Raw genomic sequence first — 26,210 nt, 5'->3', positions numbered from 1 at the left:
AACTAAAAATACACCAAATCACAACTAATTAAGTTGGGATGAGGATTGGATGATGTGCTGTAGCTGCATGATGTGGGAGCCGGTGAACCCCATTGTGGTTTCTGGTGACCACATCTGCAGCAAGTGTTGTCTGCTCGAGGAACTCAGACTCAAAAACAATAACCTGGACTCTGAGCTTCAAACACTGAAAGCTCCCCAAACAGTAGTAACGATGTGGTCTACAAATTGCAATGGGATATAGAAAATGCATGCCAAAAGGGCAATATTACAATAGTCGTGGGGGATTTCAATATGCCTGTAAATTGGGAAAATCAGGTTGTTGCGGGGTCCCAAAAAGGGACATTTCTAGAGTGCCTACGGGATGGCTTTTTAGAGCACACTAGAGGATCAGCTATCTGGATTGGGTGTTGTGCAATGAACTGGAATTAATTAAAAAGTATACGGAAAAAGAACCCTAAGGGACAAGTGATCGTAATATGACCAAATTCACCCTGAAATCTCAGAAGGAAAACTCAAAGTCAGCTGTATCAGTATTACAGTGGAGTAAAGGGGATTGCAGAGGCACGAGAGAGGAGTTGGCCAAACTTGATTGGAAAAGAACACTGGCAGGGGTGAAGGCAGAGTAGTAATGCCGGGAATTTCTGGAAGCAATTCGGAAGGCACAGGATATAAACATCCCAAAGAGGAAGAAATACTCTCAGGGCACCATGATGCAACCATGGCTAATGAGAGAAGGCGAAGCCAACATAAAAGCCAAAGAGATCCAAAATTGTTGGGAAGTTAGAGGATTGGAAAGGTTTCAAGAACCAACAGAAGGTGACTAAAAAATTCATAAAGAAGGAAAAGATGGAATACAAAAGTAAGCTCGCCAATAGTATTAAAGAGCATACCAAAACTTTCTTCAGATACATAGAGTGTAAAAGAGAGGCAAGAATGGATATTGGACCACTTGAAAATGATGCTGAAGAGATAGTAATGGGGGACAAGGAAATGGCAGAAGAACGGATTACCTTTTTTGCATCAGTCTTTACTATGGAAGACACTTGCAGTATGGTGGAAATTCCAGAGTGTCAGAGGACAGAAGTTACTATTATCCCTATTTATCTCAATACTTATCCTGTCCCTTAGAATAGCTTCCAGTAACCTACCCACTACTGATGTCAGGCTCACATAAACCACGTGTTCAAAGGTTCAAAATACATTTATTCTCAACTTTGAGATTCATCTCCTAACAAAGAAACCCAAAAACAAACCCCATATATATGAAAAAAAGACTCTAACACCCAATGTGTCAAGAATTTTTTTTAAAACACATCATGTCCATAAGAAAATAAAAGACTAAAATAATCCATAAAAACACCCAATCTCAAACACCCAATGAGCAATAAAAAATTGTAAGTTGTTTTAGGCCCCATAGCTAAGAAATGATGTGCTGGCATTGGAGAAGGTTGTGGAGGAGGTTTACAAGTATGATCCTGGGGATGAAAGAGTTAATGCATGAAGAACACTTGCTGCCTTTGAGCCTGTACTCACTGGAGTTTAGAAGAATGAGAGGCATCTGATTGAAACCTTCCAAATATTATGGCCTGGATAAAGTGTTTATACAGAGAATGTTTCCAATTTTGCAAGAGTGTAGGACCAATTGCACAGAATAAAAGGACATCCCTTTAGAACAGAGATAGGGAGGGATTTCTTGAACTAGAGGGTGGTGAATCTCTGGAATTCATTACCAGAGACGGCTGTGGAAGCCAAGTTATTGGGTGTATTTAAAGTGGAGATGAATAGTTTCTTCATTAGTAACAGCGTCAAAGGTTACAGGGAGATGGCAGGAAAATAGAGCTGAGAGGAATGATAAATCAACCATGATAGAATGGAGCAAACCTGATGGACTGAATGGCCTAATTCAGCTCTTGCATCTTACTCTTGTGGTCTCAGTGATGTGCAATGAGATTTCTGGAGCAATTCTAATAATATGGCAAGTAGGTGTCATAGTTGGAGCCTTGTAGATCTAGAAATACAATTCCAGTCAACTGGAGGAACGGGACAGACTGAAATACTCTGACGCATTGCACAGGCTCAGGGGGCTGCATTTCCTCCTGTGTTAATGTAGTTATTAATCCATAAGAAGTGTGTGGGTTTCTCTATGTTTTCTGCATCTTCTGCTTAGAGCAATCAGCCACTTCCCACCCCACCATCCACACCAATGGTAGTATCTATGAGGAGCTGCTTCAGGAAGACAATACCCATCATCAGAGTTCCCCACCATCCAGGCCATATCATCTTCTTCCAGTTGCCACCAGGCGGAAGGTATAGAAGCCTTAAGATCCACACCACCCAGTTCAAGAACAGCTGCTTCCCTTCAATTATTCAGTTTTTGAGCCAACCTGCACAACCCTAATCACTACCTCAGTATAGAAACATGATAACCACTTTGCACTACAATGGACATATTTTATGTTCTTTCATATATAATTTTATACAATTGTATTTATATATTTTTTGTAAATGTTGTGTCTGACGCTCTACCTGTGATGCCTCTGCAAATATGCATCTATGCACACTTGTACTTGGGCACATGACAATATACTTGACTTTGACTTTATTGTTATCCCTAGGCTCTTCCATATGTCTGCCTCCTGATTGCAATGTTGTTCTTCATTTATGCCATAATTGGAATGCAGGTGGGTCCCTGTCTTACACAGAAAGATTCACCATATCAACAGAACAGTTTGAGTATTCTATATGCTAACAGAATCTCTGCTTGTAATCTTTCCCTGGATTTATGTAGCTTTTTGGAAATATTGGACTGGATGACCATACCCCCATCAATCGACACAACAACTTCCACACCTTCTTCAATGCCTTGATGTTGCTGTTCCGGTGAGTCCCACTCCTAACTCCCAGTAGTGGAGATCCAACCTGAACTGATCAGTCTCTGAATGTGACTGTTGTATTCCTTTTCAAAGCTTAGTAAATTCAATATAAGATGATCCCCATTAAAGACCTCTCTGTTAGCTTTATTGGGTAGGCATAAGGAGTTATACATAGTCATTCTGTGAAAGAGTAGAACTTCCACTGTTCTGGAATTAAAAATGTGAGGCCGTTAGTCAGGATTGACCATGGATGTTGTGTCCCAGCTGTCTATGTGATAGGCAAGCCAGGGTACTATGATAGGGAGAGCAAGCTGTTGTCCATGCAGAGACCGATACAGTCTGGCATCAGTGACATCGCAGTCAATGTTGGACTCAACTTATGGACTCTAGATCTGAATTTTTCCTTGGGGTTTACTCCTAAAGCCTTCTCTATGAGTGGGTATAACTAAATGGCAACAGAGGTTAAAGATCAGAGTTTCCTTCTCCTAGCTGAACTGCCAACCACAGCTGATCAGACCCATCTGCCAGAAGCAGCTGGTTTTAAGGTGCCAGTAACCCACCTTTGCCCCTTCTCCTGTCAATAGGAACGGTTCCACTGGGCTTAGTAGCTAAGCTACACGTGAAGGCCAGGAGGCTATTTGAGACGCACACCATTGGGAGCATTTAATAGGTTGTGGGAGCTTATCCCCACTTCCACCCCCAGATGTAATCACCTTGAGGAACCATAATTAAAGAACACTTGAAATATTTCACATAATGGAATGTGAAATATTTACCCAATGAATAACACATTTAAAATTTGATTTTAACAATTTAAAAAATATAGCAATAAAAATCTGATCTTAGGAAGAGTGCCTGGGAAGCTGAGAGATTGTTATAAGGTCCCAACTGCTTCACTTATGGTTTTGAAATTATTGGAAAGTACAAATTCTTACTGGTTTCAAAAAATAGATGACAGAGCAGACTTGAGCAGCTGAATGGTCTATCTTTTCCTGCTTCATTTTCTTCTTTTTATTTAAATAAAATGATCAAAGAGCATCTCTGGAAAGGGAATGGCTGTTGACATGAAATCAAATTCTTACATTTTCAGTACTGATATTAATCGTAAATGGGCGACAATAGGAAGTGGGGCTTGACTTGGGATAAAGAAGCTTATCTAGTTGTAGAGGAAGTAGGCTCTGCTAGGATTCTGAATGAGTACATTGTGTGGGTCTTTGTAAGAATATGATGCTACCATATCAGAGAGCAATGTGAGTCTACCCTGATAGTCCTAGAGGGCTGAGGATCTTTCACCCATTTTGAAGGTGGTTTGGGAGGTAATGGGCTTCTTCCACTGTTACCCCAGGTTCTACTGATCCCTTTGGCTGATTGTTCAAGGACTAGAATATAAATTTAAAACTTAGGGCCAAAGGGTGTCTATGATGACAGTGTTTACACAGTGGGGAGTTGCGATGTGCTCTTCACTGCCTGCCAGATGACCTAAAACTCAGAAGTGATAAACAATGAAGAAGGGTGATTACAGCTAGGCTGGCGCAGTGGGCAGATATGACAGATGAAATTCAATACAGGAAAGTTTGAAATAATACATTTTTCCTGAAATATAAAGGAAACTAAATGGCAGGGTTCTGGAAACTGTCCAAGAACAGAGAAATATGTGTGTTCATAATTCTGTGAGTTGTTAGGCCGTAGCTGAAGTATTGTGTGCCATTCTGGTTACAACATCATCAGAAGTATATCATTAAGATAGAGGGAGTGCATAAATTATTCAATAAAATCAAAAAAAAATCAAAAAACTCCAGAAAGTAGGGAAATCCAAACCCCCTACACTGGTTTAAGATGAGAAAGGGGACCTGATGGGCACGTTTGTCACATAGAGGGTGGTTGGGTATATGGAACGAGCTGCCAGAGGAAGTGGTAGAGACAAGTACAATAACAATGTTTAAAAGACACTTGGGCATGCATAGGAAAAGCTTAGATGGATATGGGCAGACTGAAGGAGAAGTTCATAAAACACCTGGGGTCACAAACAGAGACAGAGAGAACAAAGGCAAAGAGATGAAGTTGGAAATTTTTGATTCAGCCATAATTGAAATATTTGGTGCAATTCTGCTCACCAAACTTCATGTGAGTGTCACAGAAAGAGTTTTGTAAGTATTTAGAGAAGTAGTTGGAGAGGTGAGTGATTCTAGCTGTAGGGATGGATGGGAGAAGCTGGAAAAAGTTAGGGAGAAATTTGTTAAAGGTGGAGGTCCTGACTAGTGTAGAGCAGAGAAACAGAGCAGGAATAGACAATTTCTGAGAGAACTCAATATGTTGAGCAGCATTGGTGGAGGGGGTAGGAAGCAATAATTGACATTTCAGGTCAATGGCCTGCAGTCGGATTGGGAGTGGAGAGGGATAATTTCAGTATAAGATGGGTGAGGGAGGTTGTGTGAGACAGGGGCCAGTCGGTGATTGGTGGACTGAAGAGGGTGAAGAATGACAGGTAGATAGTATCAGGTAGGAAGGAATATGGGTAGAGTTGGGAGACAGAGGTAGGTGGATGAAAGATGGAAGCAGATAGAACATAATGAATGGCAGATGGAGCAAAGAGGGGAGAGGGGATGGTAAAGACAGAGCCAGCTGCTGGAGGGAGATAAATAGGAACATGAAGGTTACAGAGCTGGACTTGGGTAAAAGAGGTAATAGGCCCCATTAGGGGAGAGCTGAAGGACAGTAGAACCAGAACCAGGTGGGGAAAGGGGACAGCCTTTGGATGAAAGAATGTGCGTGTGGTGGGTGGATGGAACTGAGAGGAGGAAGATGGTTCATGAGAGCTTGGAGAGGGCAGAAAAGGAGACAAAAATTGGGATTGGGAAGGAAAAGGGGGAAGAACACACCAGAGGTGATGGGAGATAAAACTGGAAAACTCAATGATTGCAGATTATCAAGGCAGAAATATAAGATGTTCTTCCTGAAATAGAGGAAATAGTTCCCATTAGTTGAAGGTTCAGGAACAGATTTAATATTTAAGAAAGATGCAAGGAAAGTGTGCGATTCTGTCATGCTAACAGATTGTGTGCTTTCTGCAGAAGTGCGACTGGGGAGTCCTGGCAAGAGATCATGCTGGCCTGCCTGAGTGGGAAGGAGTGCGAAGGGACCAGGGAGCCCACCTGCGGCACAGACTTTGCTTACTTTTACTTTGTCTCTTTCATATTCCTCTGCTCATTCCTTGTAAGTAGCAATCTTAGAGTGAAAAACGAGATTCAGCATCCATGGTGACATCATTAATCTGATCACTCAAAGACCATTGGAATGCTTCACTACCCGTTAACACTGTGTCCCATATTTTCAGAATCCGATGCCTTAACCCAGTTGTTCCTGACTACCCTTGCTTGCTGCCAGTTGGCCTTGGCTCTGTGCATTTGGCTCTCCTTCCTGCATTGTTCCAGCCTGAGCACACAGTCCAATCAAGAACTGTCAACCTCTGCTTTATATATATACAGAATGACCTGGCCTTCTGTGTCAATGAATTCCACAGATTCACCACCATTCCCTCTATTCTGAAGCTGTGCCCTCTGGTCCTGGACTTCCCCATTCTAGGAAACATCCTCTCCATGTCCACTCTATCTAGGCCTTTCAATATTTGATAGGTTCCAATGAGATCACCCCTCATTCTTCTAAACTTCAGCGAGTACAGGCCCAGAACCATCAAACGCTCCTCACACAGGCTAAAGAAATTCTTCCTCATCTCCGTTCTAAAGGGACGTCCTTTTATTCTGAGACTGTGCCAACTGGTCCTGGACTCCCCCACTGTAGGAAATATCATCTGTGTGTCCACTATATCCAGGCCTTCTAATATTCGGAAAGTTTTACTCAGATTCCCCCTTCAATCTTCTAAAATCCCATGAGTTCAAGCCCAGAGCCATCGAAATCTCCTCTTACATTTACCCTTTCATTCCTGGGATTATTCTCGTGAACCTCCACTGGACCCTCTGCAATGCCAGCACATCTTTCCACAGATAATTTTGGGCTCCAAAATTGCTCACAATATTTTTAAGTGCCATCTGACCAATGCCTTATAAAGCTTCAGCATTACATCCTTGCTTTTATATTCTCGTTGTCTTAAAATGAATTTGCCTTCTTCAACATCAACTCAACCTGCAAGTTAATCTTTAGGAGATCCTGCACAAGGACTCCTAAGTCCCTTTGCATCTCTGATTACTGAATTTTCTCCCATTGGTAAAATAGTCTACATCTTTATTCCTTCTACCTATAAGCATGACCATACTTTTCCCGACACAGTATTCCACCTGCTACTTCTTTGCCCAATCTCCTAATCTGTCCAAGTGCTTCTGCAGTCTCTCTACTTCCTCAACACTATCTGCCCCTCCACCTATCATCATATCATCTGCAAAAACACAAAAGCGTCGATTCTGTCATCCAAATCATTGAAATATAACATGAAAAGAAACAGTCCCAACACCAACAAACACAGAACACTGCTAGTCATTAGCAGGCCACCAGAAAAGGCTCCCTTTATTCCCACTCTTTGCCTCTTGCCTGTCAGCTAATCCTCTGACCATGCTATTATCTTTCCTTTTGTAACATGGGCTCTTATCTTGTTTGGCAGTCTCATGTGCAGTGCCTCCACAAAGGCCTTCTGAAAATCCAAGTAAACAACATCCACTGACTCTCCTTTGTCTATTCTGCCTTTTATTTCCTCAAAGAATTCCAACAGATTTGTCAGGCAAACCACGCTGACTTTGACCTATTTCAGTGCAGTGCAATGGAGTACTTTGTTCTTGCTGGGACTGATGTTTGCAAAGTGATTGAAATACACTCCACGTACCCTCGGAGACTGACGTAAAAATGGATATATATGTAGAGGCATCCTCGCAATGTTTACCTCTTTATCACATCACAAAAACTGGGGAAGGGTTGTTACTTTTCTCTTAGCTCTCATGCTCACAGCATGTGAAGGAACACACACACACACACACACACACACACACACACACACACACACACACACACACACACACACACACACACACACACACACACACACACACACACACACACACACACACACACACACACACACACACACACACACACCACCCGCCACGTGAGCACTCACAGCTTCAGCTGCACTCACACAGTTAGACACAGCTTTAGAACATAGAGCAGAGCAGTAAGCTACAGCCCACTATGCTGTGCCAAGTCTCTTAAATGTCTCTAATAACCACCCCTAGCAGCGCATTCCACGCACCTACCACTCACTGTGTAAAAAAAACCTACCTCTGACATCCTCTGTATACTTTCCTCCTAACACCTTAAAGTTATGCCCCCTTGTATTAGCCACTTCCACCCTGGAAAAATGTCCCCGGCTATCTATGCCTCTTTATCATCTTGTATACCTCCATCAAGTCACCTCTCATCCTTCTTCTCTCCAAAGTGAAAACCCCTAGCCAGCTTGCTCAACCTGTCCTCATAATACATACTTTCTAATGCATAGCCAAGCTGCACTAAGCATTACTATAACAGTTAGCACAACACTATTACAGCTCGAGGCATCAGAGTTTGGAGTTCAATGCCCGTGTACTCTGTAAGAAAGTTTGTACTTCCTTCTCATGTGTGTATGTGTTTCCTCTAGGTGCTCTAGTTTCTTCCTACAGTCCAAAAACATACCTGTTAGTAGGTTAATTGCTCATTGTAAATTGTCCTGTGATTAGGCTAACCTGTGATATGTGGATAGCTCAGCTGAAAAAGCCAAAAAGGCCTGTTCCGTACTGTATCTCTTTAAAAAAAAATCCAGGTATCATCATGGTACATCTCCTCTGCTCCCTCTCTAAAGCTTCCACATCCTTCCTATAATGAGCCAGTACTCTTGGAGTAACGTGTCTAACCAGAGAGTTTTATAGAGCTACAGCATTACCTCGCAGCTCTTGAACTCAATCTCTGCCTTTGCCTTTTTCGATATGTTTTATCACTTTCCCAAAGAATTCAGCCAGGGTCATTAGGCACTACCAGTCATTCACAATGCCATCCTTAATTAGGCTTTGCTTCTCCAAGTGCTCATAAATCCTGTTTCTAAGAATCCTGTCCGATAGTGTGCCCACTAATGATGTCAGATTCACTGTCTGTATTTCCCAGTGTTATCCCTATTATCTGCTTTAAACAAACGAATAATATTTACCACTCTTCAATCCTCTAAAACTACTTCTGTGGCCAGTGAGGATGCAAAGATAATCACCAAAGGTACAGTAATCTTTTCCCTCGCTTCCCATAGTAACTGGTCTATCTCCCATTCAACCCCAGGAATTTAACTGTCCTAAAGTTTTTCAAATTTTCCAACACATCTTCAACAGCGGCATCTTTCGGCATATCAGCCTGTTCTACAATGACCTCACATTCATCAAGGTCCCTCTCAATTGTGAATACTGAAACAAAGTATTCTTTAAGGACCTCCCCTACCTCCCCTGACTGCAGGCACATATTTCCTCTTTTGTCCCTGATTGGCCTTACCCTCACAATTATCCTCCTGCTCTTCACATTTGTGTAGAACACCTTGATCTTACTCGCCAAAGCATTCTCATGTCACCTAGCTCACCTTCTACAAGTCTGGTCTTAAGAACCTTCCTGGTTAGCTTGTAACTCAAAAGCCCTGACTGATCTTTGAACATAGAAACATAGAAAACCTACAGCACAATACAAGCTGTGCCGAACATGTCCTTACATGTGTAAACATCTTTTTTCCTCATGACCAGATGTTCCACATCTCTCGTCAACCATAGTTCCTTCACCCTATCATCCTTCCCCCTGAGTGGGACAAACCTATTCAGGGCCCCATGCAAGTTCTCCCTAAGCAAGCTACACATTGCCATTGTACATTTCCCTGAGTACATCCGTTCCCATTTAATGCTCCCAAGTCGCTGCCTAATATCATCATAAATCACTCTCTACTGATGAAAAACTTTCCCATGTTCAATACTATGGTAAAGTTCAAGGAGTTGGGGTCATTGTCTCTGAAATGTTCATCCACTGAGAGATCTGTCACCTGACCAGGTTCATTATTGTATTAAAGATCAAAGTGAATTTATTATCAAAGTACCTATGTGTCACCATCGATAACCCTGAGATTCTTTTTCTTGCAGGCATACTCAATAAATCAATAACAGAATAATAACCATAACAGAATCAATGAAAGACTGCACCAGCTTGGGCATTCTAGCAGTGTGCAAATACAAGAGAAAGGAATATTAGTAATAAATAAATAAGCAATAAGTATTGAGAACATGAGATGAAAATCATTCTACAAAACATTTCATTGTCTGTAAAGCACAATTTCTTTATTTTAATGGGTGCTTCACCAAAGTAGCTTCCCTCAATATCTGGTGTGTGGGGTTCCTTGCTTTTACCATACACGTTGGCTCAGAGATGTGCACCAGCCACCACTTGGTATCAAGTCTGTGATCCTAAATAGTTACTGCACTGCCGGAGTTTTGCTGTTCCTATTGAGCTGTTCAGAGAACTCTTGGCAGTGGAGAAATGCAGCCGCTGAGTTTGATCCTTAGGGGCATCCCTTTGTGTTGGGGTGTTGATTCAGCTATTGGCTGCTTACGTCTAGAGCAGATGTTTGGCCGGAGGGACCTCTTGTGAAAGAAATGTTGATTGTCTTCCAGATGCTGAACCTGTTTGTGGCCGTCATCATGGATAACTTTGAGTATCTGACACGGGACTCATCTATCCTAGGCCCTCATCATTTGGATGAGTTTGTGCGCGCCTGGGCTGAATACGATCGGGCTGCCTGGTAGGTGTACAAGCCTGAAGGGGCTACCTCTTGCAAGCTAAATAGTAATGTCATAGGATGAGGCAGAAATGTATAATGAGGGAGAAAAGGAAGAGCTGCATTCTCCTCATGTTGGAGAATGTGATGAGGGATTTAGTCTAAGGATAAAATGTTTTATTTCTAGCTGACACCTGCACACTGACACATGCTCCCCCCTCACCCTCAAGTAGCTATCTTGTGCCCCTCAGTACTCTCACTCAGGGAACTAACTAGTGTCTGTTAGTCCCTCTTCCTCATGAAAATAACTGTATACTGTCTCAGGACCACTGCCACCTTCCCTTGTTCAGCATGCCCGTCCCAAAGACAATAAAATGAAAGACAGGGGAGGTGCATTCAGATGGAGTTGCAGGCAAGGAACATTACCATGGTGATGGTCACAGTGGCATTGAACTCCTTAGCCTCCAGCTAGTTTTAAGTGGAGGTAGCTGACTTCTGCCATGACTTGGTCTGCAGCTTTGCCGTAGTATTAGGGAGTCAGTGCAGGTTCTCACTTAGAGAGAAGGATTTATTTTAGCATCAGGCAGTGAAGGGATCTAAATCCACCTCGGAGGTAGACTTTAGAAAGTGTTAGACATGGTGTTAAACATTCTACACGGGAACCTTGATCTTTTTGTTTAACGCTCTAACTTCAACATGTGTGCTTAATGGTCAATACTACACCTACAGGAAGATCGTATAACCTTTGCACAGCTCTGAGACAACCTACTCTACCAACACTACTCCAGACCAATGGATGGCTTCAAGGACAAAGTCTGTTCTCCTATCTGTGCTGCCTCAAGGCAATACCAGTTCCTGTAAATACTGACCGTAGGCACAGGGCTGATAAGCCTGAAGATATTAATTTCTGAGAATCAGATTTATTGTCACTGACATATGTGACATGAAATTTGTTGTTTTGCAGCAGCAGTACAGTACGAAAACATAAAATTAAACTGCAAAAATAAATACTAAACAAAGGAAGAATGAGGCAGTGTTGGTGAGTATATGGACCATGTGGAAAAATTATGATGTAGAGGAAGAAACTGCTCCTGGATCTTTGAGTATAGGCCTTCAGACTACTATACCTCCTCCCCCAAAGGTAGTACGAACAATGGCATCAATCACCAATTCTGATGTCTAAGGCTGAATTCACTGTAAGAATTTCCTACTTCACATCATCACCTGCATTCTCCACAATCTTGTGGTCATGCAGAGTAGCCCTTGTTCTTTGTCCCAAAATAAGTGGAACAGAAGGAGCAAGAGAAAGACAGGAGGTGCTGAGCAGATGTAACAGATCAGCTGTTTCGGTGGACAATCCTCTCCTTCCAATAAAGGTTCAGACAAAGAGGGAAGTAGTGGCTACTTGAAGCGCAGACTTCCAGCATTCAGACATGGGATGATAAGATTACATGTAGACTATAGGTACTGAACACCCCCAGACAACCTTCTTGGCAGCACAATGCAATACCCACCACTGCTATTCCTGGACAGCCATTGATTAGTAATTCAGCAAACATGAAATTCTTGTGCAACATACAATCTGCTGGAAGAAAGCATCAGGTCAAGCAGCATATGTGTGATGAAAGGAACTGTCAATATCAAAACCCTCCATCAGGACTTTAACCCTCCAGATGCAGGTTTCAACCCAAAACGTTGACAATTCATTTCCTTCTACAGGTGCCAGTTGACCTGTAGGGTTCTTCCAGCAGATTGTTTGTTGCTTCAGATTCCAGCATCCGCAATCTCTGGTGTCTCCATGAGCTTCTTGTGACTCCAGGAACATGTCAGAGGCTTTCATTCCTCACAAAGACTTTCCACAATCTCAAGACTGCTGAAAGAAGTGTCCCCGCTTGCGTCAGTGAATTCTGTCCACTTGTCTCTGTGTTGTCTCCTCAGCAGCAAAAGAGAAAAGGTGTGACAACTGTTACCAGGAAACTTCCTCAATTGTATTCATGCATAGGCTTTCTGCGCTCCAAGCTGCATGGTCTGCTACGGTTATCTGGTTCTTCTTGAGAAGATAGTGAACAATCTTCAGCATTACTGATGGTGGAGAATCTCCCATTGTGCTGTACAGTGGGTCACTGTAGAAGTCAGACTCAATGACCACTGTGAAATGACAACATATTCAAGTTGGATGATGTGTACTTGGTGTCAGTGACAAAACCAGGAAATCAGTATTGTTGCACTTCCGTTTCTCCTTGAGGTGCCATGGAAGCCAGACAAGTTGCTACAATCTCTCCGAACATGTAACAACTACAAGCCAAGTGAGCTACTATAACCAGCAGTGAATATCCAGGAGCAGCCAAACCTTGTTTAAATTGAAGAAAAATTTTCAAAGTGAAATAGTGGGTCAAGTGGTGTATCATTGGCATTTTGAAGTGACGGGTAATCACAGTACTGCAGCCTCTGAATCATTTTGCCTCTTTCTGTACATGAGCACTGAAACATCAGACAGGCTCTAAATTAATTTCTGTATTACAAGTCAATTTAGAGACAAATTCCTTTATGTGAGGGATTGAGGGTTATCAGTATACAGTATATGAGGCAGAGGGAGTGTAAAATATCAATGTTAATAAATATCTCTGAAGGAGAGAGACTGAGAAACAACAGTCAGTATACAGTTTTTGTTCCATTGTTTGGAATGTGGGCATCATAGCCACAACCAAAATTTATCACCCAACTCAATCGCCCTCGAGAGGGTGATAGTATGCCTCCTCTTTGCCCCACTACAGCCCTTCTGGTGAAGAGAATTCCACAGTGCTGTTGTCCAGAGAATTCCAGAGATTAGGCCCAGCATTTCATTTCTGAGTCAGGAAGGAATGTGATTTGCAGGTGGTAATGTTTCATATGCCTTCTGCCTTTATCCTCCTTGATGACCATTGGTGGTTTAATAGGGTGAGAACAGCTATGAGAGATCAGTAGGGCATAAAAGGGAGGAAGTGACCTAGACACTAGATATACAGAACATCAGCTCTTTGGAATTGTATGTTAGGCTAAGGACAGATCTACTTACCCAGAAATACTGTGGGTCAGACATGTAGAGACAAGAACATTGCTTCTTGAGAGGGTTCTTGACTAGGTTCTCTCAGACACCTCAGCCTTCACTATTCTCCCTCAAGTTTGCTGAGCCATGACTAACGCTTCATATTTCTGTGAAATGGGGACATCTGAGATGAGGATGATGATGAAGCCATCCGTCTATCTCAAAGGACAATGGATGGCAGCATTGCAGTGACCTCTCCAGGGCACAAGTCTGGGTGGAAGGTATAGAGATCCTGGGATGTCCAGTCTTCAAGATCCCCTTCTCAGCCTCACCTGTGTAGTCCAAAAGAAAGCAAAGCAATACGTTTGGCACCAGCTTGGATGCAGGAGCTGCTGGAAGGATGTTCAGTGACCTCCAGCCACACCCGATTTTCTGTCTGGGTTTACTCCTGTAGCCTTCATCTCTCCCGAGGCTGCCCACAAGGAGTGGGGACATCTGAGAGAGATTAGCACAGATCACAGTATTCCTCGGCCTCACGATAATCTAGATCTCCAACTCAATTCTCCAAGATATCCTGCAAGAAATTAACCCTATCTTTATCTCAAACAGAGGGATATGGACTAACTGCCTGCTTTTCCCTTGCAAGCCTATTCCTCCAGGCTAGTTTCCAATTTCCATCTCAATAATAGTGACACCACTGCCTGCTCTACACATTTCTGCCACTTGCCTGCCATTTGCTTAGGTGAGAAACACAAGACAGATCAGTAACAGTGTTGCATACTGCATCTGCAGTTCTGACAATGTTGGGCTAACACACAAGAAAGTGGTGTTCTGCATTCGAATGTCCAGGTCAATATCTCCTTTCACCGTTGGTTCTCACTCTATTTAACCATGGAAACCAAAATTTACCATGAGGAAGTTCACTCAGAATCAGATGAAGAACAAGTCCATTTGCTGGTCTCCCCACAGAAGTAGCACTGAACTGTGTTCTTGTTGAGAGATGGATCTGTCATTCTCTCTGTGGCTATTATTGTTGTCTAACTGACTGTGCTTTTTTTGTAGCGGAAGGATTCACTATAAGGACATGTACGCAATAGTGTGTATGATCACACCCCCCCTGGGACTGGGGAGGAAGTGCCCTTGTAGGGTGGCCTGCAAGGTTTGCTCCATATTAACTTCACACACAGTGGTTATCTCCCTCTGACTGGGGAACAACATACCTCCTTTAAAGAGACAGAATCTCAGCTTTGCTGCACCTCACTAGTTTCAACCTGCTGACAGAAACCATCTCAAAATGGCCGGGAGCCTGTTCGGGTGTGGGTCGGTGGGTGGGTGTGCTTCTTGGTCTCAGAGCACTATTCCTGCTGCCACAGGTACTAAGTCTCACTAACATTGTATTCCTGGAAGCTCACAATGTGTTGCTGTTACATTTTTCATAAAGGTGGCCCTCTGTTCACACAGACTCTTACCCACTCTCTTTCTCTCTCTGTTTCGTACATATACTTTCTCCTCTCAACACTCACACTAATACTCTCTCACAAACACAGATATACACCATTCTCTTTATCTGCCACATACGCAATCTCCAACTAACTTTTCATATACATTTTTACATATGCAGTTTCTTTCTCAAACACATTCTCTTCCTAAGTATGCACGTGCACACGCACACATATGCACTCCTTCACAAAATACATATTCACTCTCTCACAAACATACTCTTTTCTCATATGCATTCTCTCAGTAATACACACTTCTGACTCGTTAGCACTCTCTCTCTCTCTCCCCCCTCACTTACCCTCACACACACAGCCATTGTCACTCAAACTGACAAACACACACGTGCACGCGGACAATTAGATGTGCACTCACAAAATTCCAGAAGGATAAGGATTAACATTAAACACAGTCATTGTCACAATAAGACACACACAAACAGAAATATACTTAAGTGCATGTTTGCAGACACACATGGGTACACACCAGATAAACACTTAGATAAGTAAACACTCAAGACACACGTTTCACCTACTTAAACACAATTGCCAACACACAAACACTGATTTTTCCTCAGTATAAACTCACAGAAAGGCACACTCTTAAAGAAACATACTCTCTCCATCTCTCACACACACATTCACACAAAAACATGCATACTGATATGCAAACCAAACTTGGCATGCCAGTTTTGGCCATCTTTGGAGGCAGTGATGAAAAACATATCACTGGTCTCTCCAGCAGGTCAGCAGCCTGTTCCACTTTTACTCGTGTGCATGAGTTGAGAACCTAGTGATGGATGCACCCTATTATATTTTAACTTTTGGAAAAGGCTTTAATATTAAATGGGAGGTGAAGACCTGTGTAAAAATAATAGAACTGAGAAAAACTGTTTCTTTAACGAGGCTGAAATGCATACTCCACATGCATGGGATGCATGTCTTCCTCCCCACCCTCACTCCCTCCTCTCCTCTGACTCTGCTTGTGCACTGAGTACTGTTCATCCAGTAGGAAATTAACCAGAAACCCCATCATCACTTGGGACTTTACCGAGTCTGATCACATTCTACCACCACATTTATGCAACAGCTGAACTTTGGGTAAACAAAGAATAAAGACATTGAAATAATTGGCAAATATACCAAGGAGGTAACTTTACACAGCAGGTTTCTGTGATGTGAAATGCACTGCCTGGAAGGGTGGAGGAAGCAGATTCTGTTGTAACTTTCAAAAGGGGATTGGATTAATGCTTTTAAGGGAATGGGCATTTGGGTGAGACTGATTGGATAGCTCTTCCAAAGAGCCTGCACACACACACAATAGACTGATTGGCCACCTTTTGACTTTATATTATTATAATTCTAAGAAAAAAAAGGACTGTTCTGCTGATTGAGATAGATGTGATTAACTCTTTCCTGTTCTGTTTCTCCTGGACATGCTTACCATCCCCCTCCCTCCATGCAAAGCGGCCGAATCCATTACACTGACATGTATCAAATGCTGACCCTCATGTCTCCACCGCTGGGTCTGGGGAAGAAATGTCCTTCGAAAGTTGCTTACAAGGTAGAAGGAAAACAAAATCAGTCTGTGCCTGCCTGACACTGAAAGGATATTTATCACTGTTTATATTCTAGGGTGAATAGAACCAATTCTCAATCTAATGAGAGTTATTTTTTAAATATCATCCATTAATATATGTGTTTATATTAACTTTTCTCTAATTAGTCTTGGGAAACAGTGACTTGTTTTTACCCTGTTCTGAAAGCTGTTTATTTGTCAGGATGGAGGATGTTCATATTGGGAATGGAATCCTTTAATTGACATTTATAGCAAAGTTGTTACTAAATTAGGGAGAGGACAGAAAACATTTTCCAGGATGTTGCCTGGATTTTGGGACCTGCTTTACAAGGAGAGGTTGGGTTGACAAAGACATTATTCCAGGGAGATTGAGTGGTGACCTGATAGAGGTTGATAGGGTCAAGACGGACATGGATGGAGCAAAAGCACAGTTTTTTTTTCCCGGGGAAAGGGTGTGATAAGGAAGAAAACATGGGTTTAAAATCAGAGGTGAGAGATTTAAAGGGACATCAGAGACAGCACATTAGCAACATTTAACAGCCATCTAGATAAGTACATGGATAGGACAGGTTGTTGTACATAGATAGGAAAGGTTACTGTACCTGGATAGGAGAGGTTGGATTCAAGGGCTGTGGTCCAAATGCAGGCAGGTGGGACTAGCTTGGTGGGCAACATTGGGCATGGATGAATTGAGCTGAAGTGCCTGTTCCTCTGCAGTATATATGACTTGACCTTAAGCAGGTCCTCTAAAGTGTTTGTCGTGATGGTGTAAAGGGATTTATACTCTAAAACTAACCTGCCCTGACTGGAAACACTTCTATTGCAAAGCATTAATTAACAATCCTCACCTTGATACACAGAAAGGAACAGGGTTGAAGTGTCCATGGCTTCCCTGATCATTTTGGAGAAGTAAATGATGCCTGAAAGGGATGACCTGTGTGTCAGTGGCTTGCCAGAACACAGACATTCTCTACGAAGTCTTGGCAGGTGGTGCATGATTTGATCAGTCATTTAACACTTCGATCTGTCTTCCCCCACCCCACCCCACCCCACCCCCAGAGCATTCATTGCCTTTGATCTCATACTGGAAACTCTTGGTATTGATGAAATAAATATTCCATTTGGGTAGCCTCCAACTTGACAGCATGAACATCAATTTCTCTAATTTCCAGAAATTTCAGCCTCCTTCCCTCTTTCTCTTCTTCCATCCCCTATTCTGGCTCCCCTCTTACCTTTTCTTTTCTCCTTACCTGCCTATGACCTACCTCTGCTGCTTGTCCTCCTTCCCTTTCTCCCATGGTCAACCCCCCTATCCTGTCAGATACCTTTTCCTTCAGCCCTTTATCTTCTCCACCTGTCACTTTCAGCTTCTCACTTCATCACCCCTCCCCCAGCCACCTACCTGCCCCCCTCACCTGGCTTCACCTGCCACTTTCTAGCTTGTGCTCATTCCCATCCCCCACCTTTTTATTCTAACTCTTCCTCTTTTCTTTCCAGTCTGGAGGAAGGGGCTCAGGCCAAGCAATTATTCTTTATTCCTTTCCATAGATTGCTGCTGACATGCTGAGCTCATCCAACATTTTGTGTATTTTACTCTGGATTCCCAGCATCTGCAGAATCTGTTGTGTTAATAGTTGGATCCCTGGCAGGTTTTAAGAACATTGCCAGCTCTCAGTAACATCTGACTTGTCCTGTAAATGTACATTTCACTGCGTTAGTTGTTGTAGGTTGTGGCACTGTCTGAAATGAATGATCAAGACCCAATGTAGGTAACCTCCGTCTGTTTGATTGATTGACATTTTATCCACGTGACCAGAACCTGTGTTCTCCCAAGTGTCTCAATACGGTGGCGACACTACTCATTAAAGGCTGGAAAGTCACTGGCCTCCATCTCGAAGCCTCCTATTTTGATGTGCTGCATATTATGTAAAGCCACACAGGGTAATAGGTCACAGGTCCTCTCCTCTATTCAGACTGAAGTAGCTCATCCCAGCTACAAGATGTTTTGAGACTCGCTAGTTGGGTGAGGAAAGGAGATAGGCTTGGTTAAGGTTCCTGATGGTATCTAGAATCAGGTCATGCCTCACCGTGTACCCCAGGTTCACTGAAGGAAAAATCATCCTATCACTATCAAGACCAGGGTTCCCAACTTTTTATGCCATGGACAAATACCACTAAGCAAGGGGTCCTTCTGCCCCGGGTATTCTGAGACCATGCCTTCTGGTCCTTCACTCTACCACTATTGGAAACATTCTCTCTACATCCACTCTGTCTAGCACTTTCAATATTCAATAGCTTGCAATGAGATTCCCCCTCTTTCTTCTAAGCTCTAGTGAGTACAGGAACAGAGCCATCAAATGTTCCTCAGATATTAACCCTTTCATTCCAGGGATCATTCTCCTAGACCTCTTCTGGACCCTCTCCAATGTCAGCACATCCTTTCTATGATAAAGGACCCAGAATTGCTCACAATACTTCATGTGGTCTGATTAATGTCTAATAAAGCCTTAGCATTACATCCTTGCTTTTATATTCTAGTCCTCTTGAAATGAATGTTAATATTACAATTGCATTCCCTACCACCAACTCAACCTGCAAACTAACCTTTAGGAAATCCTGCAGGAAGTCTTCCAAGTCCCTTTGCACCTCAGATTTCTGAATTTGCTCCCTATTTAGAAATTAGTCTTTGTCTTTATTCCTTCTATCATAACCATACACTTCCCTACACTGTATTCCATCAGACACTTCTTTGCTTGTTCTCCTAATCTGTCCATCCTTCTACAGACTCTCTGCTTCCTCAACATTACTGGCCCCTTCACCAATCTTTGCATCATCCACTAACCTAGCCATAAAGCCATCAATTCCATCATCCGATCATTGGCATTTAACATGACAAATAACAGTCCCAACACTGTCCCTTGTGGAACACCATGAGTCATTGGCAGCCAACCAATAAAGGCTCACTCTTTTCCACCTGCCAATCGGCCAGTCTTCTATCCATGCTAATATCTCTCCTGTAATACTATGGCATTTATCTTGTTTAGCAGCCTCACATGTGGCACCTTGTCAAAGGTCTTTTGAAATTCCAAGTAAACAACATCAACCTACTCTCCTTTGTCTATCCTGCACATTATTTCCTTGAATTCCAACAGATTTTTCAGGCAAGATTTCTGTTAGGGTAACTATGCTGACTTTGGCCCATTTTATCATGTACCCCGACACCTCAACCATAATATGGACTCTAACATCTTGCCAACCACTGACGTCAAGCTAACCGGCCTATAATTTTCTCTCTTTTACTTCTGTCCCTTCGTAAAGAGTGGAGTGACATTGCAATAATCATTCCAGAATCTAATGATTCTTGAAAGATCACTGCTAAGGTCTCCACAATCTCTTCAGCTACCTCTTTCAGAACCCTGGGGTGTTACACCATCTGGTCTAAGTGACTTATCTACCTTCAGACCTTTCATCTTACCAAGCACTTTATCCTTACTAATAGCAACTGCACTCACCTCTGTCCCCTAACACTCTTGAATTTCTGGCATACTGCTGCTATCTGCAACGGTGAAGATTGACACAATTGACATCAAAATGGCAATCCATCTGCCATTTCTTTGTCCACCATTACCACCTCTCCAACATTATTTTCCAATGGTCTTTTATTTCCTCTAACCTCTCTTTTACTTTTTACATATCTGAAGAAAACATTTGGTATTATGATAGCTTACCTTCATCTTTTAACCATATAACAATTACAGCACGGAAACAGGCCATCTTGGCCCTTCTAGTCCGTGCCAAACGCATACTCTCACCTAGTCCCACCTACCTGCACTCAACCCATAACCCTCCATTCCTTTCCTGTCCATATACCTATCCAATTTTTTTTAAATGACAAAATCGAACCTGCCTCTACCACTTCTACCGGAAGCTCGTTCCACACAGCTACCACTTTCTGAGTAAACAAGTTCCCCCTCATGTTACCCCTAAACTTTTGCCCTTAACTCTCAACTCATGTCCACTTGTTTGAATCTCCCCTAGTCTCAATGGAAAAAGCCTATCCACATCAACTCTATCTATCCCCCTCATAATTTTAAATACCTCTATCAAGTCCCCCCTCAACCTTCTATGCTCCAAAGAATAAAGACATAACTTGTTCAACCTTTTCCTGTAACTTAGGTGCTGAAACCCAGGTAACATTCTAGTAAATCTCCTCCATACTCTCTCTATTTTGTTGACATCTTTCTTATAATTCGGTGACCAGAACTGTACACAATACTCCAAATTTGGCCTCACCAGTGCCTTGTACGATTTTAACATGACATCCCAACTCCTATACTCAATGCTCTGATTTATAAAGGCCAACATACCAAAAGCTTTCTTCACCGCCCTATCCACATGAGATTCCACCTTCAGGGAACTATGCACCATTATTCCTAGATCACTCTATTCTACTGCATTCTTCAATGCCCTACCATTTACCATGTATGTCCTATTTTGATTAGTCCTACCAAAATATAGCACCTCACACTTATCAGCATTAGACTCCATCTGCCATCTTTCAGCTCACTCTTCTAACTGGCCTAAATCTCTCTGCAAGCTTTGAAAACCTACTTCATTATCCACAACACCACCAATCCTAGTATCATCTGCATACTTACTAATCCAATTTACCACCCCGTCATCCAGATCATTAATGTATATGACAAACAACATTGGACCCAGTACAGATCCCTGAGGCACACCACTAGTCACCAGCCTCCAACCTGACAACAGTTATCCACCACCACTACTCTCTGGTATCTCCCATCCAGCCACTGTTGAATCCATTTTACTACTTCAATATTAATACCTAACGATTGAACCTTCCTAACTAACCTTCTGTGTGGAACCTTGTCAAAGGCCTTACTGAAGTCCATATAGACAACATTCACTGCTTTACCCTCGTCAACTTTCCTCGTAACCTCTTCAAAAAATTCAATAAGATTTGTCAAACATGACCTTCCACACACAAATCCATGTTGACTGTTCCTAATCAGACCCTGTCTATCCAGATAATTATATATACCATCTCTAAGAATACTTTCCATTAATTTACCCACCACTCATGTCAAACTGGCAGGCCTATAACTGCTAGGTTTACTCTTAGAACCCTTTTTAAACAATGGAACCACATGAGCAATACGCCAATCCTCTGGAACCATCCCCGTCTCTAATGACATTTGAAATATTTCTGTCAGAGCCCCTGCTATTTCTACACTAACTTCCCTCAAGGTCCTAGGGAATATCCTGTCAGGACCCGGAGATTTATCCACTTTTATATTCTTTAAAAACGCCAGTATTTCCTCTTCTTTAATCAACATAGTTTCCATAACTACCCTACTTGATTCCCTTACCTTACACAATTCAATATCCTTCTCCTTAGTGACTACCAAAGAAAAGATATTGTTCAAACTCTCCCCCATCTCTTTTGGCTCTGCACATAGCTGTCCACTCTGATTCTCTAAGGAACCAATTTTATCCCTCACTATCCTTTTGCTATTAATATAACTGTATAAACCCTTTGGATTTATTTTCACCTTACTTGCCAAAGCAACCTCATATCTTCTTTTAGCTTTTCTAATTTCTTTCTTAAGATTCTTTTTACATTCTTTGTATTCTTCGAATACCTCATTTACTCCATGCTGCCTATATTTATTGTAGATCTCCCTCTTTTTCCAAACCAAGTTTCCAATATCCCTTGAAAACCATGGCTCTCTCAAGCTTTTAACCTATCCTTTCAACCTAACAGGAACATAAAGATTCAGTACCCTCAAAATTTCACCTTTAAATGACCTCCATTTCTCTATTACATCCTTCCCATAAAACAAATTGTCCCAATCCACTCCCTCTAAATCCTTTCGCATCTCCTCAAAGTTAGCCTTTCTCCAATCAAAAATCTCAACCCTGGGTCCAGACCTATCCTTCTCCATAATTATATTGAAACTAATGGCATTGTGATCACTGGACCCGAAGTACTCCCCAGCACTTTTCTCTCCTTATTGCTTTTTTAGTTGCCTTCTTTTGGTTTTGAAAAGCTTTCCAATCCTCTAGATCCCCACTATCGTTGCTATGTTATATGCCCTCTCTTTTGCTTTAATGCTGACCTTGTCTTCCTTTAACAGCCATGGTTTCCACGCCTTCCCTTTAGAACGCCTCTTCTTTGTAATAAGTCTACCGTGCACCTTCCAAATTGCTCCCTGATACTCCAGCCATTGCTGTTCTAATATCATCCCTGCTAGTGTCCCCTTCCAATCAACTTTGGTCAGCTCCTCTCAGATGCCTCTGTAGTTCCCTTTACTCCACATTAATACTGATATGTCTAATTTTAGCCTCTCCCTCTCAAACTGCAGGGTGAATTCTGTCATTTTATCATCACTGCCTCCTAAGGGTTCCTTTATTTTAAGCAACACACCCAAAATGCTGGAGAAACTCAGCAGGTCAGGCAGATTACTTTAAGCTCTCTAATAAAATCTAGTCCATTACACAACACTTAGGGGATAATTGCCTTTTCCCTAAACGTTCAGCCATGAGCTGCTATAAAGAGCCATCTTGTAGGCATTCTATAAATCCCTTCAATGTTCCTTCAGACTATTCAATATCCTCTGATTTACTGTAAATTTCCTTGCCTTGTTTTGCCTCTCTCAATGCATTACCTCACACTTCTCTGGATTAAATTCTATTTTCCAATTTTCCACCTGGCTTAAAAGATCATTGCTGTCTTCCTGCAGTCCAGATCTTCCTTGTTGTCAACCAAGCTAATGTTTGTATCACCTGCAATCGTCTTTATCTTCTCTTTACAGTGAACTATGTCAAATGTCTTTCCTAATGACATGTTGTAACATAAAACACAGAATCTGACAAAAGTAAACAGCAAAGTAGTAATGAAATAGCAATAGTAAATGTGGATTGGGACAGGCTGTTTTCTCGCAAAGGTGTGCATGGTAAGTGGGAGGCCTTCAGAAGAAAAATTTTGAGAGCACTGAGTTTGTTTATTAATGGCAGAATAAAAGGCAAGATTACAAGGAAACCTTGTTTTTTGAGAGATATGGAGGCCCTAATTAAGCAAAAGAAGGAGGTGCACAGCAGAATTGGCAGGAAGGAACAAATGAGATCTTGAGGAGTGTAAGAAATACAAGAGAACACTTGAAAAGGAAATCAGGAGGGCTAAAAGAAAGCATGAAGTGCTCTCACAGGCAAGATGCAGGAGAATCCCAAAGGCTTGTACAGATAAATTAAAAATAAAAGGATAGCAAGTGACAAATTAGTCCTCTTAAAGATCGGAGTGGTCATCTATGCATGGAGTCAAAAGAGATGGGGGAGATGTTTTGTATCTGTATTTACTTGTGAGACAGACACAAAGTTCATAGAAGTGAGGCAAAACAGCAGTAAGGATTACAGAGGAGGAGGGTTTGCTATCTTGAGGCAAATTAGGACGGATAAATCCCCAGGGCCTGACAAGGTCTTCCCTCGGACTTTGTGGGAGGTGAAATTGAAGGGGCCCAAGCAGAGATATTTAGAAGTCTTTAGTACCAGGTGAGATGCTGGAGAAAAGTTGATGAAGGCAAAGCAATGGGTGTTATCTACATGGACTTCAGCTAGGCCTTTGATTAAAAAAATCAAAAAGGTTCAGTGGCTTAGTATAAAGGATGGGGTAATAAATTGGATTAATCATTAGCTTCATGGAAGATGCCAGAGAATGGTTGTCTCACTTATTGGAGGCCAGTGTCTAGTGGAGTGCCACAGGGATCAGATTTGGGTCCATTGTTGTTTATCATCTATATCAATGATCTGTATGATAATGTGGTTAACTGGATCAGCCAATTTGCGAACAGCGAGCAAGGCTACCAAAGCTTGCAGTGGGATCTGGACCAGCTGGAAAAATGGGCAGATGGAATTTAACACAGAAGTTTGAGATGTAATTTCGAGAGCACTAACATGGATGGTGGTAGGGCACTGAGGAGTGCAGTGGAACAGAGGGATATGGGAATACAGATACATATTCCTTAAAAATGGCATCTGAGAAAGTTTGAAATAGAGACTGTGCCATGCAGCCAATGAATAGCTGGGGCTTATTTAGATAGCCTTGAAAGAGATTATTTGGCACATTGGCCTTAATAAATCGATGTATTGAGGAGATGGGAATGTTATGTTAAAGTTGTATAAGACGCTGGTGAGGCCTAATTTGAAGTATTGTGTGCACCCACCTATAGGAAAGATATCAATAAGATTGTAAGACTACAGAGAAGACTTACCAGGATGTTGCCAGGACTTAAGGAGCTAATTTATATGGAAAGGTTGAAGACATCTGGACTTTATTCCCTGAAGTGTAGGAGAATGAGGGAAAATTGGATAGAGGTATACAAAATAAGGAGGTCTATAGAATGGGTAATTGCAAGCAGGCCTTTTCTACTGAGGTTGAGTGAGATTAGAACTAGAGGTCATGGGTTAAAGGTAAAAGGGGAACATGAGGAGGATCTGCTTCACTCATAGGGTGGTGAGAGTGTGGAATAAACTGGCAGTGGAAGTGGTGGTTGCAGGTTTGATTGCAACATTGAAGAGAAATTTGAATAGATACATGGATGAGAAACTCCACCATGGATGGGTCCCAAGCCCCGCTGCAAAAGGAGGACAGTTGGCTATGAGGCTAGCAACCCCTTCCCTTGAAAACCCAGCAGTACAGAAACATCAACACAAGCTTCAAAAACCTCATCCCTGAGAGAGGAAGGATTTTTGAAAATGGGTTACACCTGCATTTGGGCCAAGGTGTACTGTAGAGTGGGAAGATGAGCAGTATAAAGAGGGGAAGAGGAGTGATGAAGAATAGAATGGGAAGATGAGCAGTACAAAGAGGAGAAGGGGAGTGATGAAGAGTCGAATGGGAAGATGAGCAGTATAAAGAGGAGAGGGAGAGTGATGAGTGACAGTCCTGAGGTGATTGGAGGACAGAGGAAGGATGTTGGATTACAGGCAGGTTGAGCTAGGCGGGGGGTGGATTTGGGGGACAGAGGCAATTGGATAGCAAATTGAGGTAGATGGAATAAGGTGAAGCGTGAAGGTTAGAGATAGCTATGGGAGGATGATAAGCAGGAACACAAGGATCTGCCAATGCTGGACTCTAGTAACTGAGCTAGTAATGGGCTCTTGCTTCACTAAACTTAACTTCTTGATTCCATCCTGTCTTCCCTTGTTCATTCCTTTCCACCTACTTGCAGGACACTTCACATGCATTCCATCACTTTGTTAACTCCCCATTCCCTGGCTCCCATCGCTTCAACTTCACTGTGGATGTTCAGTAGTTATACACCTTCATTCCCCCATCATGATAGTCTTAGAACTCTGCTTCTTTCTGCAACAAAGGCTAAATCACTTTCCCTCCACGAACATTCTCATTTGCCTGGCTGAACAAGTCTTGGCTCCACTCACTTTT

The 26,210-nt window shown here is 42.3% G+C and overlaps 1 protein-coding gene across 1 annotated transcript in view; it reads left to right on the top strand.

Annotated features, from left to right (window-relative positions):
• LOC140737314 (probable voltage-dependent R-type calcium channel subunit alpha-1E) overlaps positions 1–26,210 on the top strand; it is a 619,860-nt gene that overhangs the window by 530,587 nt on the left and 63,063 nt on the right. The window contains 5 exon segments of the mRNA XM_073063744.1: positions 2,616–2,681; positions 2,789–2,880; positions 5,945–6,086; positions 10,541–10,668; positions 16,633–16,729. Coding sequence (XP_072919845.1) covers positions 2,616–2,681; positions 2,789–2,880; positions 5,945–6,086; positions 10,541–10,668; positions 16,633–16,729 — 525 coding nt within the window.

The sequence above is a fragment of the Hemitrygon akajei genome, chromosome 12 (assembly GCF_048418815.1).
Source record: "Hemitrygon akajei chromosome 12, sHemAka1.3, whole genome shotgun sequence".
NCBI lineage: Eukaryota > Metazoa > Chordata > Chondrichthyes > Myliobatiformes > Dasyatidae > Hemitrygon > Hemitrygon akajei.
This window is presented reverse-complemented; position numbering and strand designations above follow the sequence as displayed.